The 18152-nt window shown below is 39.3% G+C and overlaps 7 protein-coding genes across 7 annotated transcripts; 4 read left to right on the top strand and 3 right to left on the bottom strand.

Annotated features, from left to right (window-relative positions):
- Positions 1-4: 4 nt before the first annotated feature.
- Positions 5-1834, bottom strand: BCR41DRAFT_424513 (HAUS augmin-like complex subunit 4-domain-containing protein; the record flags this gene model as incomplete). Its single annotated transcript, XM_022030442.1, has 4 exons — positions 5-217; positions 329-397; positions 545-1593; positions 1715-1834. The coding sequence occupies 4 exons, from the start codon at positions 1832-1834 to the stop codon at positions 43-45; spliced, it is 1413 nt and encodes a 470-aa protein (XP_021878485.1). The 3' UTR covers positions 5-42.
- Positions 1835-2411: 577 nt separating this feature from the next.
- BCR41DRAFT_378600 (PCI domain-domain-containing protein) lies at positions 2412-4267 on the top strand (the record flags this gene model as incomplete). The annotated part of the gene is made up of 5 exons (XM_022027170.1): positions 2412-2614; positions 2781-2841; positions 2984-3157; positions 3265-4070; positions 4177-4267. The coding sequence occupies 5 exons, from the start codon at positions 2412-2414 to the stop codon at positions 4265-4267; spliced, it is 1335 nt and encodes a 444-aa protein (XP_021878486.1).
- A 151-nt stretch (positions 4268-4418) lies between these two features.
- On the top strand, positions 4419-6130 carry BCR41DRAFT_359414 (hypothetical protein). Its single transcript, XM_022025213.1, has 5 exons — positions 4419-4544; positions 4710-4801; positions 5192-5317; positions 5503-5750; positions 5891-6130. Exons 1-5 carry the CDS (start codon positions 4478-4480, stop codon positions 5967-5969), a joined length of 612 nt encoding a protein of 203 aa, XP_021878487.1. The 5' UTR covers positions 4419-4477; the 3' UTR covers positions 5970-6130.
- Positions 6131-7116: 986 nt separating this feature from the next.
- On the top strand, positions 7117-9610 carry BCR41DRAFT_424516 (T-complex protein 1 subunit alpha). Its single transcript, XM_022030443.1, has 6 exons — positions 7117-7260; positions 7500-7585; positions 7768-8105; positions 8229-8537; positions 8646-9138; positions 9249-9610. Exons 1-6 carry the CDS (start codon positions 7182-7184, stop codon positions 9597-9599), a joined length of 1656 nt encoding a protein of 551 aa, XP_021878488.1. The 5' UTR covers positions 7117-7181; the 3' UTR covers positions 9600-9610.
- Positions 9611-9899: 289 nt separating this feature from the next.
- Positions 9900-10347, top strand: BCR41DRAFT_373260 (hypothetical protein; the record flags this gene model as incomplete). The annotated part of the gene is made up of 2 exons (XM_022026751.1): positions 9900-10178; positions 10219-10347. The coding sequence occupies 2 exons, from the start codon at positions 9900-9902 to the stop codon at positions 10345-10347; spliced, it is 408 nt and encodes a 135-aa protein (XP_021878489.1).
- Positions 10348-12976: 2629 nt separating this feature from the next.
- On the bottom strand, positions 12977-14889 carry BCR41DRAFT_373261 (hypothetical protein; the record flags this gene model as incomplete). Its single annotated transcript, XM_022026752.1, has 2 exons — positions 12977-13161; positions 13242-14889. 2 exons carry the CDS (start codon positions 14887-14889, stop codon positions 12977-12979), a joined length of 1833 nt encoding a protein of 610 aa, XP_021878490.1.
- A 431-nt stretch (positions 14890-15320) lies between these two features.
- On the bottom strand, positions 15321-15761 carry BCR41DRAFT_399242 (hypothetical protein; the record flags this gene model as incomplete). The annotated part of the gene is made up of 2 exons (XM_022029037.1): positions 15321-15331; positions 15446-15761. The coding sequence occupies 2 exons, from the start codon at positions 15759-15761 to the stop codon at positions 15321-15323; spliced, it is 327 nt and encodes a 108-aa protein (XP_021878491.1).
- Between the last annotated feature and the right edge of the window lie 2391 nt (positions 15762-18152).

Genomic DNA, 18152 nt, shown 5'->3' on the forward strand with positions numbered 1-18152 from the left:
TACAAATCCTACATGGTTTAATTTTATTTGCCTTTTTTTATATTACTGTTGCAGTCTTCGGATGTCGTCTTGAACAAGGCGAATACGATCCATGATCTCGGTGTATGCATTTACAATCATATTGAATTCATCCCCTGCGCTTTGATATCTCTGAAGCAATATGGAATTTTGTTGAATTTGTTGTTCAAGTGATTGTTGTTTCCGATCAAGAATCTCACTGTTTGTCATTATTATTATTATTAAAAAAAAAAAAAAAAAAAAAAAAAATCAGGATATTTGTGAATGAGAATTTTTTTTCTTTAATTTAATTTTCTTTTCCCTGACTTACCGGACTTGGATCGCTTGGGTTACTGTATCTTTGTTATAAGTATGTTCTAGTGCAGACACTTTCAAGATTCTAGATATTTGAATAAACAAATAAAAAAACAACAAAGCAAATTAAATAAAAAAAGCTTGATTCAAAGTACGTGCTAAAATATCAATATACACACACATATATATATATATACATTTATACATTTTGTTCGTATCATGTTGGACATACTTCAATTTTAAAGTGACAGAGTCAATCATCTGTGAGAAATAATCCTTAAAGACTTTTTGCTCCTGCTCTAAATGATATTGGACCAAGTACTCGGTAATGATGTCCCAAAGGAGAACAATTGAGGAATGAAGCGTGTTGAAGAGTTCCTGAGCTTTGTTCTGGATCTCCTGATCTAAGGCAATACAGTCTTCTTTGGCCTTGTTTAAATGAAGGAGCTGCTGACGAGTGTTTGAGATCAAATCAGAAAGCGATAATTGGGATTGAGATTGAGATTGAGATTGAGATTGAGATTGAGACCCAGACGTCACTTTCGTAGATAATAGTGGTGACAACGATACATCCGTCAAGCCAGCGGGGGGAAAAGCCATAGGGGTGTTGTTACAATGGAGGGTGAGGACATCCTGACAGCGTTGTTGGATCGTTTGTTCAATGGTCTCGATCATGGGTTGAGAAAAGCCTTCAAGAGCTGTGAGATGGGGCTGTAGTAACTTGAATGTGAAGCCATCCAAATCCAGTTCGGAATCCAACCCCTGATTTAGATCATAGTTCATGTCCATGGACATATCTACATCCATATCCATCATATCTGTGCTGTATCCCTTTTGTACTCGAAGTTCTCTTTGAACTAATAGGTCCAATAAGGATGAAGAGAATGTTCCGGTAGCATCATTTTCGGATGGTGTCACGATATCAGTAGAGTCTCCAGAAAGCTGATCGCTGTTGGGTAATGGGATAGAGTTTGATCGAAGGCTGAGGTTAAAGCTATTGTTGAGGCTGGTGCTGGCGCTGCCTTTTGTTCTGTCTTCCTCTTTCCCTTGCTCTTTCTTGTTTTTGTTCCTGTTTGGAAGCTGAAGCCGCCGTACTTCTAGGATACTGATGATACGATCGACATGAGTGGCGATTTCTCTTTGAAGATCAGCAGCTTGAGGGGAAAGAGGTGGATCCTGACAGCTTTGATTATCCAGAGGTAAGAATCGGAGTCGTTCAAGAGGCTCATAGAGAGTTTTTGTCTCCAAGTAGGATTTCTTATGTTGAAGGTTGTAAGATGCCTTTAAACCAATTATTAATCGCGTCAAGCTGTGTCGTTTTCTCAAGTTTGGTCAAGAAGAGAGGAAAAGATATCAAGAAAAATTTTTTTTTTTTTTTTTTTTTTTTTTTGTTTAACGCTACCTCGTGTAGCTTTTGAGCATATTCACGACTAAGTCCAGAAGCAGTCAAGAAGCGAGAATTGATGTCGGAGATCAAGTCAGCAAGGTCTGAATCGGGTAGAGTTGTCTTTGAGGATTGCATGATGAATGGGACATTGCTTTTGAAAGTGGAACAGACAATGAGAAGAGCTGGCAAAATGTTTTCAACAGAATGACTTTCTTGTTGTCTGTTCTCTTTCCCCCGCCACACTCCCTTCCAAAAAGATTGATAGAAATGTGAACACGCAGCAGACGCGTTTTCTTTTTTTAATAAGGAAAAAAAGACGCAGTCCCAAAACCACTGTCCAGAGTGCGATGCCATTCTCTTACGCATGTCCCTCCCTCTTTCTCTCATTTACCTTTCTCGCGACTACCCCTCCTCCATCCTAGCTTGAGAAAACATTCCTCTCGATTCAATCTTATTCAAAAGGTATAAGAAATAAGCCCTCCAGCCTCATTTTTGAACTGATCCCAATCTGAAAAAAAGAGCCATGCAATGACGCGTGCCACTTCTAGTCTTTAAAGTTTCTGTAGCAGAAGCATGCTGCGCCAGACCTTGGACCTACTTATTCACTGCCTTGCGTGTATACTTTTTTTCTTCTTATTTCTAACAAACATTCTGTAGAATACATTCTTGAACACGACCACCGCCTCATTTCAACTAATACCCAACCCATACCATGAGTGACGATGATGATTTCATTATGGAGGAGGAAGAAGATGAGGATTATGACTTTGATTACGAGGACGAAGACGGTGACGAACCGGATGTGGACCTAGAAAATAAATACTACAATGCCAAAGGACATAAAGAGGACGAACCAGAGACAGCTCTCATCGAATTCCAGGGTGTTGTTGATGCAGAAACTGAGAAGGGCGATTGGTAAGGCCACGAATGATACAGTGCGAATATTTGACATTGCATTTTTTCCCCTCCCTATTGGAGCCATGAATATATCTGGGCTAACAAGTTGTATTGAATAATATCTCAAATCTAAAAAACAAAACAAACAAAAAAAAAAAAAAAAAAAAAAAAAAAACAAATGAAGGGGATTCAAAGCTTTGAAACAGATGGTCAAGTTGTCCTTCAAGATGGGAAATTATGACAAGGCAAGTGAGCTCATGGCTGTGCTTTTATTTTATTTTATTTTCCCTCTTTTTCCCATAATCATTTCATTATTTATGAATGTATGTGTGCTTATTCTGCTTTTTTTTTTTTTTTTTTTTTTTTGTCCATACTTTCACAATATAGACGCTTGAGTACTATCAACAATTATTGCCATACACAAAGTCTGCGGTCACAAGGAACTATAGTGAAAAGAGCATCAACAACATTCTGGACTGTATTTCTTCCTCTTCTGACATGGCGTTTATGGAGAAGTTCTACCAAACAACATTGAATGCTTTGAAAGAGTCAAATAACGAAGTAAGGAGAAAGGAGAGGGAAAAAAAAAAAAACTGTGAATACGGTTCGTTTGCTTGATCTATATCCATGTAAGCCAAATGTTGACAGTTATCCATTTTGCTAATTAGCGGCTGCTGGTCAAGACAAACCTAAAGTTGGCAAAGCTGTGGCTAGACAGAAAGGAATACGGTCGCTTGTCAAAGATTCTGCGCCAGTTGCACGCATCTTGCCAGGCAGATGACGGCACAGATGATCAGCGCAAGGGCACACATCTGCTCGAGATCTTTGCGCTCGAGATTCAAATGTACACAGCCACAAAGAACAGCAAAAAGCTGAAAGCGCTGTACCAACAATGTCTCTCTGTCAAGTCTGCAATCCCCCACCCTCGCATCATGGGCGTCATCCGTGAGTGTGGAGGCAAGATGCACATGAGTGAAAAGGAATGGGATCAAGCCCAGACAGACTTTTTCGAATCATTCCGCAACTATGATGAGGCTGGTAGCTTTCAGCGCATCCAGGTATTGAAATACCTTGTACTGGCCAACATGCTGATGGAATCACCAATCAACCCGTTCGATTCACAGGAGACTGGGCCCTACAAGAACGATCCTCAGATCGTGGCTATGACAAACCTAGTGAGCGCATATCAACGGAGGGACATTCGAGAGTTTGAGAAGATTCTAAGGGATAACCGTGCGACCATCATGGACGATCCATTTATCCGTTCTTATATTGATGATGTGCTCAAGAACATTCGGACACAGGTCTTGATCAGGTTGATCAAGCCCTATACTAGGATCGAGATCTCCTTCATCTCTCGCCAACTCAATATTCCTGCACAGGATGTTGAGGATCTGTTGGTTGGTTTGATTTTGGACAAGAAGATTGCAGGACATATCGACCAAGTGAATCAGCGGCTGGAGTTACAGAGACAGTAAGTTGTTGTTTTTTATTTTTAATTGTATAACTCTTTGAAGGTCTATAATTAATTCTTCAACATGAAATCGACGTTCATTATGATTCTTTCAACCCATAAATAGGACAACGGGTACACTGCGATACAATGCTATGGACAAGTGGTCTGCTAATCTAGTGACCATGTATACAGCCAACATTAATAAGGTCCGCTGAAGGAAAGAAGGGGCGTGTATGTGTTTAGATTAGTGTCTGAGAAATCGACCGATTGTCCAAAATAAAAATGTATCACAATATCCCGTGACACATCAATGTTGGAATGAAAGTTCCAAAAATTTATTGGACGAATTTGTGTGTCCAGAATTGAGAAACTTTCTTTTTTCATCGAAACAAAACATCAGCACCAGCGACTAGCACAGGACCATCATGACCGACTTTGTCAGCATCACCGTCGTCGTTGTGATCATTTTCATGGTCTTTCGATGGCTTTCAGGTACAGCAAACTCTACTCTCTCTCTCTCTCACACTCTCTTTCTGTAACAGCACCAGTAGACGTTGCTCATTCTCTAGATTGACCAGTGATTATTCACCCTTTTATTCTCTCATCACTGACTTTTTTTTTTTTTTTTATTTTTTTTATTAACATGTTTCCATACAGCCTCAGGAGATAATGCACAATCTAACAGACAAGCACAGAATAGAGGTAGAATCACTCCTCGAACTCAGACACGGCTCGTTAACCCAGAAATGGTATGGGCCCTAATTATACATTACTTTTTAATTTTTAATTATATTTTCTCCCTTTCATTTTGACTTCGCCAGCATTGTCTGACTAGCACAAAAAAAAAAAAAAAAAAAAAAAAAAGAAGCAAGCAAGCAAGGATTGGTTCTTGTGAAGATTGTGTGTGCGTGTGCGTGTGCGTGTGTGGAGGGGGGAGGAGACTTTTATTATTAGATCTACGATCAGTCAGTTCTCCTACATGACAGGCAGGCGAGCAGGCAGCTCTTGAGATTTTTTTTTTTTTTTTTTTTTTTTTTTCCTATTATTACGGATGGATTGACGAACAGACGGAAGTTGTATATCTTTACAGAATATGCCGACATACTAAACGATTACTTTCTATTTCATTTTTCATTTAGGTCGAACAAGTCAGGATGATGTTCCCTAATATCCCAACGGCGGCTATTCATTATGATCTTCAGAAGACTGGCTCAGTAGAGCAAACCTGCGATAATATTTTAAGAGATGGCGGCACCCTTCCAATGGTAATGACAGGAAGCGAAAAAAAAAAAAAAAAAAAAAAAAAAGGGGGGAGATATAACATATCCTATAATAGGCAAAAGATCGTTGATCTATTCGATCTATTCATATCTTTCTCACATAATGGAGTCCTTTTTTCTTAATATTATATATACTGTTATCACTATTATTATTTTTTTTTACTTAATAGCCACCTGTAGCACGGCCATCTACGCCTCCTGTCGCATCAACTTCATCAGCTCCGGCTTCGGGATCATCTTCAGGGGTAGCAACAAACCAATCTGTAAATGGCAATCTGGTTCAGCGCTTCAAATTGCAGGACGCTGTTGAGAAAAACTATGTGCCTGAAGAACCACAGAAGATCTGGGGAGATAATGCGGAGAAACGTCAGGAGGTTTTCAAGAGTCGAAAGGAGTATATGGTCCTGCAGGCTAGGAAGTAAGTCTTAATATATATATATATATATATATATATACATATATGTGTGTGTATGTATGTGTGTGTGTGTTACTCACTGATCATTTAACTTTATTTTGCTAACAATATTAATAAAAAATATTTATTTAATTTTTCCATAGACGATATCTGGAACAGCAAGCACGCAAGGCAAAGGAAGCTGAGGAGGCTAAAGCAAAGGAAGTCGAGTCAACTGCATGAGTTTTTGTTCAAAGATCTATTAATCTGATATGATCTGCTCTGCTCTGCTCTGCTCTTGCTTTTGTTGTGCTCTGACTTGCTTTGCTTTGCTCTGCACTATGTACGATTTGCTGACAGCGATGGACAAAGTGGTTCTGATTGTTATTCAGTTAAGATTTAACAAAAATAATTAAATAATTCTCATTTATTTAAAAAAAAAAAAAAAAAAAAAAAAAAAAAAAACAGCTTTTGGTGAAATAATATTAAAATAAGTATTAATAATATCTTCGACGCCAGTAAGAGAACTCTTTGTAACGAATAAGTGTAGTGAGTAAAAAAAAAAAAAAAAAAAAAAAAGAGTATCAATACTCGCGGCATAAACAGACTGCAATAACATGCTTTGCATGTGGACTTAACGCTTTAGTAACGGGGACCATTCGAGGAGGTATCGTTTCGATTAAGATACCCTTCTTTTATAACGATCCGAAACCTGGTTAGGATTGAGCGCTTTTGACAGTGTAATAACCCATTCTCTTCGAATCCCTCTCTGTCCTAAATCCAAAGATATCAAAGTCTTGTTAGTCTTGGGTGCCTCTGACAGCGCCAGCACGCCTTCATTGCCAATTGAGTTTGTCCCTCAAGTTCAAGGTGGTCAATACCGTGTCGGTTTTCAGTGTATTTGCGAGTACTTGAAGGTCATTGGCACCAGAGAGGCCGTCGAGGGCATCCTCATTTTAAGGAAAATGTAAAAGGATGAACACGTACTTTCCATACTTGCGAAAGAACTCTATGTTATTTCGGATGTCATATCCTTCATGTTTGGCAATATGGATCTAGTTCTGACTGCTATTGCTTGTTGTTGCAGTGTGCTCTCCACATTTGCATAAGAAATGAAGGCGTTCTTCCTTCTCCCACCGTCTTTAGCGCTGTGTGGTGTTGTCGGCAGCTGTTAGCCATTTTAACCGACGATATAAACTGTGTATTCTATGACTCTCGCATAGTTTCCACCCCATGCCCCTTTAGGTCAACGGTGTCATATCCAGTCATGGCAACTATTAAAACGCACTTTTCCAAAATTTCCTTGTCAATTCGAAGCACGTGAGAGCTGTGGCCCAGAAACGTAGTTCAGGCTATTTTTGTAACTGATCTGAAGAGCGTTGAATTACATTTCTGTTTCTCACAGGCACGGTCTCCCAAAAACCACTTTCTATACTTCATCAACAACACATCACCATGTACGCCACGCAACAGAGCACTAGCTTGTTCCTTGGTGGAGAGCGTACCTCAGGCCAGAACATTAGAGATCAGAATGGTAAGACATGGATTTCGAATAGAATGTAATACACGCGATTTATTTTTTGTTCATCATGGGGTGATCAATGTTTAGTCCTAGAAGGACGTTCAACGCCATATGATACTCTTTTTTTTTTTTTTTTTTTTTTTGTTTCATCCGAGTCGATGGATTAGAAGACTTGTACTTTTGAAAATCTTGAAATGGATACAAATTGCTTTGCGTGCATCGTCCTAACTTTTATCAACTTTGTGTCACAGTTCTTGCTACATCCTCGATCGCCAACATTGTCAAGTCTTCTCTTGGACCAGTTGGTCTCGACAAGATGATCGTGAATGAGATCGGAGTAAGCAAAATTGGAATGATGAGCAGTAACTAGATGATGAATTTATGAATAGCTCCCTTTGTCGCGCCATTTTTTTTTTTTTTTTTTTTTTTTCTTCTTCCTTCTCTTCTCTTCTCTTTTCGACACTTATTAGTGATCTATTCCTGATCTCCCTCTTTCCTTCAATACTATTGTCATTTTAGGATGTTACCATCACTAACGACGGCGCTACAATTCTCAATATGTTGGAGGTTGAACACCCAGCAGGAAAGATCCTCGTTGAGCTTGCACAACAGCAGGATAAAGAAGTCGGCGATGGAACTACTTCAGTCGTGATCATTGCTGCAGAGTTGTTGAAGAGAGCAAATGAGCTTGTCAAGAATAAAATCCATCCTACGACCATTATTACTGGATACAGAACAGCATCAAAAGAGGCCTGCAAATTCATTGCCGAACAAATGTCTATCAAGGTGGATTCTTTGGGTCGTGAATGTCTCGTAAACGCGGCCAAGACCAGCATGTCCAGCAAAATCATTGGATCGTAAGTTTTTTTTTTTTTTTGTGTGACAACAACAATGTATTTTTTCTTTTTCAAAGGGTTCCTTTTCCTGATCAAGTGGATCACTTTATTACCCATTCGTCCCATATTCATATGTTTTTATAGCCATGATGAATTCTTTTCCAACATGGCGGTAGATGCTATGCTCGCCGTAAAGACTACCAACAGCCGTGGTGATCACAAGTATCCAGTCAAGGCTGTTAATGTCCTGAAGGCTCATGGAAAGAGCGCAACCGAATCCATGCTTATTAAGGGATATGCTCTCAACTGCACAGTCGCCAGTCAGGCCATGAAGACAAAGATCACCAATGCAAAGATCGCTTGTTTGGACATTAACCTTCAAAAGGTCCGCATGAATTTGGGCGTACATATTCAGGTCGACGATCCTGATAAGCTGGAGGATATTCGCAAGAGGTAAGGAATGACACCTCCTTTTGATAGAAATGGTTATTGATATTTGAGTAGGACAGAGCTAACATTTAGCTAATCCATCACACACATCCTTCGATTTATGGCCATTAGGGAAAGTGACATCACCACAGAACGCATCAAGAAGATTTTGGATACTGGTGCAAATGTTATTTTGACAACCAAGGGAATTGATGACATGTGTCTGAAATTGTTTGTTGAGGCTGGAGCCATGGCAGTCCGACGCTGCAAAAAGGAGGATCTCCGCAGAATTGCCAAGGCAACTGGAGCAACTTTGATCTCAACATTGGCTAATTTGGAAGGAGAAGAGACCTTTGAGGAGTCATACTTGGGACATGCTGAAGAAGTTGCACAGGAGAAGATCTCCGACGATGAATGTATCCTGATTAGAGGTACCAAGGTTGAGAACTCAGCATCCATCATTCTTCGTGGAGCTAATGACTTTATGTTGGATGAGATGGAGCGCTCCTTGCATGACGCGCTTTGTGTTGTCAAGAGAACGCTCGAAAGCGGAAGTGTTGTTCCAGGAGGTGGAGCTGTAGAAACAGCTTTGAATATTCATCTTGAGAACTTTGCCACCACCTTGGTAAGTTTTTTTTTTTTTTTTTTTTTTTTTTTTTTTTTGGTGTCAATAGCATGTTTCCATAATACTACTAGTAATTCTAACCATGCTTTCTACTATATGACATAATTCAGGGTTCGCGCGAGCAATTAGCGATTGCAGAGTTCGCTAACGCTTTGCTAGTGATTCCAAAGACATTGGCTGTCAATGCTGCCAAGGATTCAACTGATCTAGTGGCAAACCTTCGTGTGAAGCATAATGCTTCACAGAGCGATGCTTCACAGCAGGCACTCAAGTGGTATGGTCTAGATCTGATTAAAGGCGAAGTCCGTGACAATGTCAAAGCTGGCGTTCTTGAGCCTGCGCTGTCCAAGATCCGTGCTTTGCGCTCGGCAACTGAGACAGCACTTTCGATCTTGCGTATTGATGACATGATCACAGTGGCACCTGAGCAACGTGAGCAGGATGATGGCCATGGACATTAAGTATAGTAAATAAAAAAAAAAAATAAAAAAATGCCTATTGATGGTGATATTATGGTTGTAGTATGCTGTGTCGATATGGTTAATGAATCTGACATCTAGTGGAAAAAAAAAAAAAAAAAAAAAAAAAAAAAAACGCCACCACCACCACCACTTTGAATGTCATTCTCTTTATGAACGGCCAAATTTCGACACCCTCTACAGTCTTTCTTGCATGCAAAATTAAATTATATAATAGCCGCCCTCAGTTCTAGCTCTTTCTGCTTATTAAATTGTAATAAATCCCACATTTACTTGCCCGTGATGGATGCCTTGTCTCGAATTTTATGTGTTTTCGTTGGAACATTGGTAAAATTTTATCAACGATGTACTACGGCCATATGCCCTCTGGTCCCAATGCTCGTGTCTTGGCCAAACGTGGAAGAAAGATCATGGATCAAGGACCAATTTCAAGTCAAGCGTGGCTTCTCTAGCCTACTTGGCCATATTGATAGGATAACCTTTCCGTTTCTACGAGCGTCTTCATATGACAAGGATGACTGGATTACAAGATATGGTGACTTTGTCATGGGAATTACTGTTGTATGTGACCTTTGCTCGGCATTTATATTTTGCGACGGAGTGTCCTGGAAGCTGTCATGATTCCTCGGCCTACAAGAGTACACAACTCTATACGCACAAAGACAGGTACTTTTCAGAAGGCGAATGCATCATCGGAGATGCGGCATATGGTCTTGCCCTGCCCTTATGATAGGATTAAAAGGCCAAAATCGAAGAGATGAGAAAAGGTTTAATGTGATGCTTAACTCGGCTAGGATATACATAGAGCATGGGATGATCAGCAGGATCCAAGCCCTTCAGCTCTTTGACGTCTCAAGATTTTCAATAGGCTAGAAAAACCGGCGAGCCTATATCATGATCAGCATGATCATAATGAGGAGGTACGTTACTGATATAGCGCAAGACTAGTTCTATAATCCCCATTGCCTAAAATATAATGAAATCACAACAGAACAAAACCAGCTCTGCAGATTTGCAAATCTTGACGTGATGGATGTGCTTGGAATTATGCCTATACGCTCGCTGTGGATTGACGCCTTTTTTGAGATGAAAGATACGTTCTTATCAGCAACAGGTAAACTATTCTAGGAATATATCCATTATTGCCTATTCTAACATCTTTTTTCGTCTATCGTCCTGTTGCATATTTCACAGCTAGAAAAATAGCTTAAGGTAAAAAAACATTGTCCAAGCAAGATTAATACGCTAAAAAAGATTAGCAGCAGAAATCAGTGGCAATAGCGCACCACACATAGACACGAGAAATCTTTGACATGAGGTTTTTAGAATGAGCCTTTGTCATCTTATAGATACGTTACCTAGTTGACTGGTACAAGTCAGTCCTTTTATCAGAAAATGAATAAATACCTCATGGATGTGGTGTGTGGGCCCACATCTTATTCTCACTTACTTTTCTACTGCTTACTATCTATCTACAGAATATTTTTTCACCTCCTCCTACATAAGAGCTTTATCTTGCCAGGTCTGCTACGCGAGCCGAATGTGATGGGAGCTGAAGAGAAGGAAGAAGCCATCGCTCAAACGTTCGAAGAGCGCAAAGAAGGACTTGTAGTCCTGTGGAAGGAGCTGAGGCATATATATGGTATGTAATAGACAGAGTATGGTGTAATGGATCCCATTATGTAATACCTTATCCTTTGCTAACCCTTATCAAGCGAAATGTGTAAGAAAAAAAAGAAAAAGAAAAGAGTTCTTTCCGCTTTGAAGACTAGGCCTCTGGTCGATACTCAGGACATGCACCGCACACCGTACTACCGCACTGTTCTGCTGGTACGCTGAAAATCTTGATGCCTGTCAGATTCATTACAGGTCGAAGGCATCCCAGTCAACGAATCAAGAGTCAGAGTCAGAGTCAGAGCCAGCGTTTGTGGTCCTTAAAGAGAGGCGAGAGAGAGTTGGACATTAGGCTCATGGCTGGGTTGTGATAGAGGTCGTGTGCTTAGCTTTAGCTTAGCTTGACCTTGCTCATGCACTGCTGCAACCAAAGGGCATCATTCGCCATTTGTTCTTTGTGAATTATTTATTGGTTTTATTATTATTATTTTTATTATTATTTTTAAAAAGAAAAAGAAAAAAAAAGATGACTAGGATGAATATGAGGCATATTTAAACAGGGACTTTTGTACATGTACTACAGCGGCTGGACATTGCTTCCCATAAGAGCTAAATACATACCTTGCTGTAGTAGCTCGACAAGGGCGTGAACGCGACCTTTTGATGTGCTCTTGGGAAAGTAAGTACTGAGCGTACTGAGCTCTTTATCGTCATCATCGAGCGACTCAAACTCATGTACGAATGGGTTTTGATATTTCACTCTCGGTTTGTCCCGAGTATCGACCAGAGGCTAAGCCTTCAGGGCAGATAGAGCTCTTTTTTTTTTCTTTTTTTCTTCTTTTCTTTTCTTTTTCTTTTTTTTCTTACACATTTCGCTTGATAAGGACCAGCAAAGGATAAGGCATTACATAATGGGATCCATTACACCATACTCTGTCTATTACATACCATATATATGCCTCAGCTCCTTCCACAGGACTACAAGTCCTTCTTTGCGCTCTTCGAACGTTTGAGCGATGGCTTCTTCCTTCTCTTCAGCTCCCATCACATTCGGCTCGCGTAGCAGACCTGGCAAGATAAAGCTCTTATGTAGGAGGAGGTGAAAAAATATTCTGTAGATAGATAGTAAGCAGTAGAAAAGTAAGTGAGAATAAGATGTGGGCCCACACACCACATCCATGAGGTATTTATTCATTTTCTGATAAAAGGACTGACTTGTACCAGTCAACTAGGTAACGTATCTATAAGATGACAAAGGCTCATTCTAAAAACCTCATGTCAAAGATTTCTCGTGTCTATGTGTGGTGCGTTATTGCCACTGATTTCTGCTGCTAATCTTTTTTAGCGTATTAATCTTGCTTGGACAATGTTTTTTTACCTTAAGCTTTTTTTCCAGCTGTGAAATATGCAACAAGATGAATTGGCAGGACGATAGGTATTAGAATAGGCAATAGTGGACATCTTCCTAGAATAATAATTTACCTGTTCCTGATTAAAATATATCTTTCATCTCAAAAAAGGCAGCGAATGTATATATATATCTGTATATATATGACGTTTAGAGTTCTACTGCATTTATTGCATTTCACATAAGCGATTACATAAAGTAACAAGGACCTATTTGTTCTCGAAAATCGTTGATTCGCTTCCAGTTTGACTAATACTTTGATCTCCTTGCTCACAGTGACAAATACCTGCTTTCATGGATCCATCTCTCGGTTTGCAAAGTCAGTTCGCTGGTGTGGTTAGAATAAAAGTGACGCTAACTCATTTTCTGGAAACATCTTCATCCTTTTCTTAAAATCTTCTTCATCCCCAAATCGTCGCTTCTTCCGCTCGTTCATGATTTCTTTACAGATTTTCTCCCCAACTGCAGGAATATGCTTGATATGGTGCTCAGGCGCTGAATTGATGTACAGTCTGGAAAAGGCTGTATAACATGATAATGATATTATTGAAACATCTAGAATATATAGAACAATTACAGGAAAAAAAAACTTATACGCTTACCTGAGAATTGTGCACGACCTGCAGACGTGTGTCCATAGTAATCCCGGAAGTTTCCTTTGTGTACCATGAATGTATGGGAGTGAAGCCCCATTCTTGAGGAAGACTCACATCGATTTGAAAAGATACCAAAGGCACATTCCAAGGATGGACATCGTTCCTTAAGAACTTCCTTCACTTCGACGACAATCTTTGTAATTTCCTCGTCAATTGTTGTTTGGTTGATAGGTCTAGACTCCTTTGAATCCTTCTCTTCGGCCCATTTCATTTGACAAAGCAGACACAAAGACGCAATGTCTCTTCTGTCCTGTAAACGCAATTGCATAAAGCCGTCAGCTGGGGCGCCTTTGCCATTAACAAATACCTTGTGAAACTCTTGAAGGAAGTCAGTATGCTCCATGCCGTCCACATCCTTTGCGATCTCGTGCTCAGGGAATGTTTCGAGCAATTGATGCACTGTAACATTGCGGTGGTCTGGAATTTCAACTTTAAGCTCTGGAAACTCGGGATCAAATTCAGCACCTGCAAAAAGTTCCTGCAGAGTCACAGTCTGTTTTCCGAGGTAAGAGAAAAGGCATAGACGTAGAGCCAAGAACTTCATATTGAAGTGTTCCCAGCCTGCCCAGGAGACATCTTGCTTTGGATCGATAAAAGTGGTCCAGTACTTCAAAGGCGACTCGGATTCACTCCTCGTGGAAGCTTTGACCAATAAAACCAGCCACAAATATGGGATACGTATATGGTACATGTCATACTCTTCAGCTCGTTCCAGATTTATTAGGCCAGTTGTCCTGAGATCTTTATAGGTCGTGCCACCTCCAATGGTATTATTCATTTTGACTGGGATACCAAGAATGGCCCTTGCCACTACAGGTGTCATGAACTCCACGTAGTCCCCAAAAGGATAAAGTGTGTCTAAACGAACTGCCAGGCTCTGCATAACGGCCATGATATCGACATTGCGCAGACATTCCGTAAGTTCCTCAGCCCTGTCAGGGATCTTCTTTAATTTCTTTAAGCGATTCACAAAGTGTTCATAGAAATGCTCCACAGCCCTTGCCACTCCACCGATGTCTGCAATACTACGGCGGAACAGTATATCATGCTTTAGGTAGTCTTCAGTCAGATGCAGAGCCTTACCGTCTATAGTCAGAGGAAGCCTACGGCCAATTTCGATCACGTCGTCGTCAGTAAGAAGAGGAAGAGGTAGGTGTAGGATACGATATGTTGATCCCATGACCATTTTTTCGATGGGTCCTTGGATTGTACCTGCCATAATAGGGATACAAAAAGGCTCTATGGTCCTCAAGCTCAGTTTCCCAATAGCATTCACAACTTCTCGAAGAGTACCTGGGTAAGCATTGTGTAAATGATTCACTTCGTCGATGCTGATGACCAGCACAATCGGATTGTTAGTGGGTGTGCCTCGTCTGATAATATCAGCATGAATAACCTCTATGGCTCTGCTCACGGAGAGTAGATTGATGCCTTGCTTTTGCAGAAAAAAGTCAACGGGTTTGCTATCGGAGTCTTTGTTACTGATAAAATATCCGTAGAGTAATCTAACGGCAATAGATGCATCGCCTCCAATTTTGTTATCGAACTGGCTGACCGCGGTATCATTGCCGTAGCAAATATTGATTGAGACCATATTGGAGAAGGCGCTTTCTTTTGATACTCTGGTCACCGCAAGAGTTGACCTTTTCACGAAGCATTCCTCCAATTTCTTGGAGGAACCTGCTTTTGCCTGTATCTGGCCCACAGGCAAGAAGTGGGATTGGATGTAGGCCCTTGTCGCTCTTCTTACGGTTTTTAAATCGCTCAAAGACGCCATTATAACAATCCCCATTCCATAATACGTCAAGAGTTTCCTCTCTGCGACAAAGTGGGAATTCCGAACCAAAAGATGTAACAAGCTATAACAAGTATAATAAAGAGTCAGCACAAAATCTTCCGTCTACTCATAACTTATAGCGATGTACACCCAAAATGTAAACACAATAGACAGCATACCGGAGCTTTTTTAGTGCCGATGGGTCGTTCATATTGCTTAACCCATGCAAGGATACTTGAGGTGTTTGTCTAGATGACAACTGTGATTAAAAAAAAAAAAAAAAAAAAAAAAAAAAATCAGAAAGATGAATGATATTTCGAAAATTGCTTCCTGATCAATGATGTCACACACAAAGCTTTAGCTAATCCCTTACCTTCCAACGACCGCTGGACGATGATGTGGATGGTTTTCTTTGGTGGCGCCGTTCCAAAGACTTCAAAGATCTCGCTTGTTCCTCTGGTGAGTGACTCTTTTGATTCAACATCGGTGATATTGACTGCAGTCCCCTCATCAAGAACAGAGACATGGTAAAGGTTGAGTGTGTTAGCGTCAATGCCTTGAAGAGCGTTTACTTTCTTTTTCTTGATGGCATTCTTGAGATGGCAGATAGTTCTTCGGGGATTAAAGTTCACTGGGAATGTAGTCGACTCTCCATCGAGAATGCAAACAAGTGAAATTTCGTCTGTCATTGGTGTGCTTATTAGACAAATAAAGTTAATAAGCTGGTGAAGAAGGAGAAAGGAAGCATCAAATACACGGTGGTTTGATGTGACTGGCTTTTCCAAATCTGCTGCGGAAGTTCAGCCAAAGTTGATAGAAATCTTTCAAATAGTGCCTCTCGCCATTTGTTCTGTTCTTTATTATCATTATTATTATTATTATTATTATTATTATTACTATAAAAAAAAAAAAAAAAAAAAAAGATAACTAGACAGTTATAGGATGAATATAAGGCATATTCAAACAGATATGGACTTTTGTACATGTTACATGTACTATAGCGGCTAGACATTACTTTCTCCAAAAAAAAAAAAAATAAAAAAGCGAGACGAGATGTGTTAATGTGTGTAAATTGACATGATGATATATATATATATATATTGAGATATACAGTTTAGATATGGGTATGAATGGGATGATGATAAAAAGTATACATTATGCAATGCCAAGTATCATCATGAAAGTAAGAAGAAGAAGAAGAAGAGGAAAAAGAGGGATATCAGAAACAAATCCACCAAGCTCCATCAATCATCAATAGCCAGCAAGCAATGCAACGAAACGAAACAATGCAACGATATAACGATATAAATAATGCAACGAATCGTCATCGCCATCTAAAGGCTATAGTAACGTACAATTTTTTTTTTAATTTTTTTATTTATTTCATTCAAAGATAAATGACCTTCATTAAACCATTGAATAGCAAAAGGAAAAGGAAAAGGAAAAGGAAAAGGAAAAGGAAGGGGGAGGAAGAGAAGAAGAGGAAGAGAAGAGAGTGGATGTGTGTGGCTTTGATTGGTTGTTATGCTTGAACAAAGGGATTGACGCGCTTTGAAGCCATTTTTTTTTTTTTTGTTTGTTTGTTTCGTTTGAAACATTGTTATTTATATAATTTGTCAAATAAACTAGAGTGGGATAAACAAGTTCGTTAGAGTTAGCAATACGAGTAAATAAAAAATGAATATTAGCAATTAACAATTAAAACAATTAACGATAGCTAAAAAAAATAAACAACAATAAAAGAACAATCGTCGTCATTGTTGAGCTACGCCCAAAGAAAAAGAAAAAAGAAAAAAATAGTTATATAATTTGCTGTGTGCTGTGTGTGTGCTGTGATGTGAATTGATGTGTACACGCATTCGTGTACATGCACAGTAATGCGCTGTCGAGTCATTTCATATCATTTACCCACCAAACAACCTTTCTTTTCTTTTCTTTTCATCCCATGGGAATAATTTTATGCGATTGACTCTGATTGCTTTCGACAGTGACGTCTTTAGTGTAACAATCCCCGTTTTATTTTGTTCGAGGAAAATATCCCAAAGAACATTTCTTTTTTTTTTTTTTTTTTTTTTTTTTGCTCACTGGATGAGTTTAACGTTAACCGTTTTATTAGAGTTTGGAGTAAGTGTGAAAAGATGTATTTTCTTGAAGAAATAAAATAATTATGTACGATTACAATGGGAGAGATTTCAGTGTCCCTCCTCCTCTCCGTTCACCTTTTCTCTTAAACTCCTTTTTTTTTTTTTTTTTGCCTTTACCTTTTTTAATAATAACCTCCCTTATCATTAGATATGGATATGCGCGATGCGCGAAATCTGACATTGATGCAATGCATTTTTGTTTAAAAGAGAGTTTTACAAGGGTCATAGGATGACGGTATGATGAACGAATCCTTCATTACCTTCTCGCCCACTTTCCTCACATTCCCCGATCTCTCGTCTCCTCTTCTTTCTTGTTATTCTTTTTATGATGTTGCAATGTAGCTGAACATTTGGCTCTTTTTTTTTTTTTTTTTTTTTTTTTTTTTTTTCCTTCTTCAACGTAAAGTCCAAATTGCAATAATGGACAACAATGTAGTGTAACAAGATGATAGAGAGAGAGAGAGAGAGAGGAGAGAGAAGAGGCTGTTTTTCAATTTCTTACTTCCCATTTATGGTCTTTACTGCTGACTAAGAATATTCTTTGATCAATTTACACCAACATCCCAAAGTCTCAAAGAGTAAGAGAGAGAGAGAGAGAGAGAGAGAGAGAGAGAGAGAGAGCCGAAAAGGAACTTTTTTTGCTTTTGGGATTGGTTTGTGAATTAGGATCCTTGGAAGTAAAATTAAGCAAGTAATACACTGAAGCAGATCGATCATTATGGCTGATTACAGTCGCCATTGGAGTTGTACGTGTTTGCATACAATACCATTAGTTTGTATAATGATGGATACACAATGTTTTATATTTATTAATCCACATGTGTAATATATATATATATATATATATATACCTATATTAAAATATGTGGATTGTATTAGCCTGGTAACTCGGTTCCCCCGGTCCGAGCAATTAGTTTGAGCTTTTTTTATTATTAT

Source organism: Lobosporangium transversale (assembly GCF_002105155.1).
Source record: "Lobosporangium transversale strain NRRL 3116 chromosome Unknown BCR41scaffold_37, whole genome shotgun sequence".
NCBI classification, from domain to species: Eukaryota; Fungi; Mortierellomycota; class Mortierellomycetes; order Mortierellales; family Mortierellaceae; genus Lobosporangium; species Lobosporangium transversale.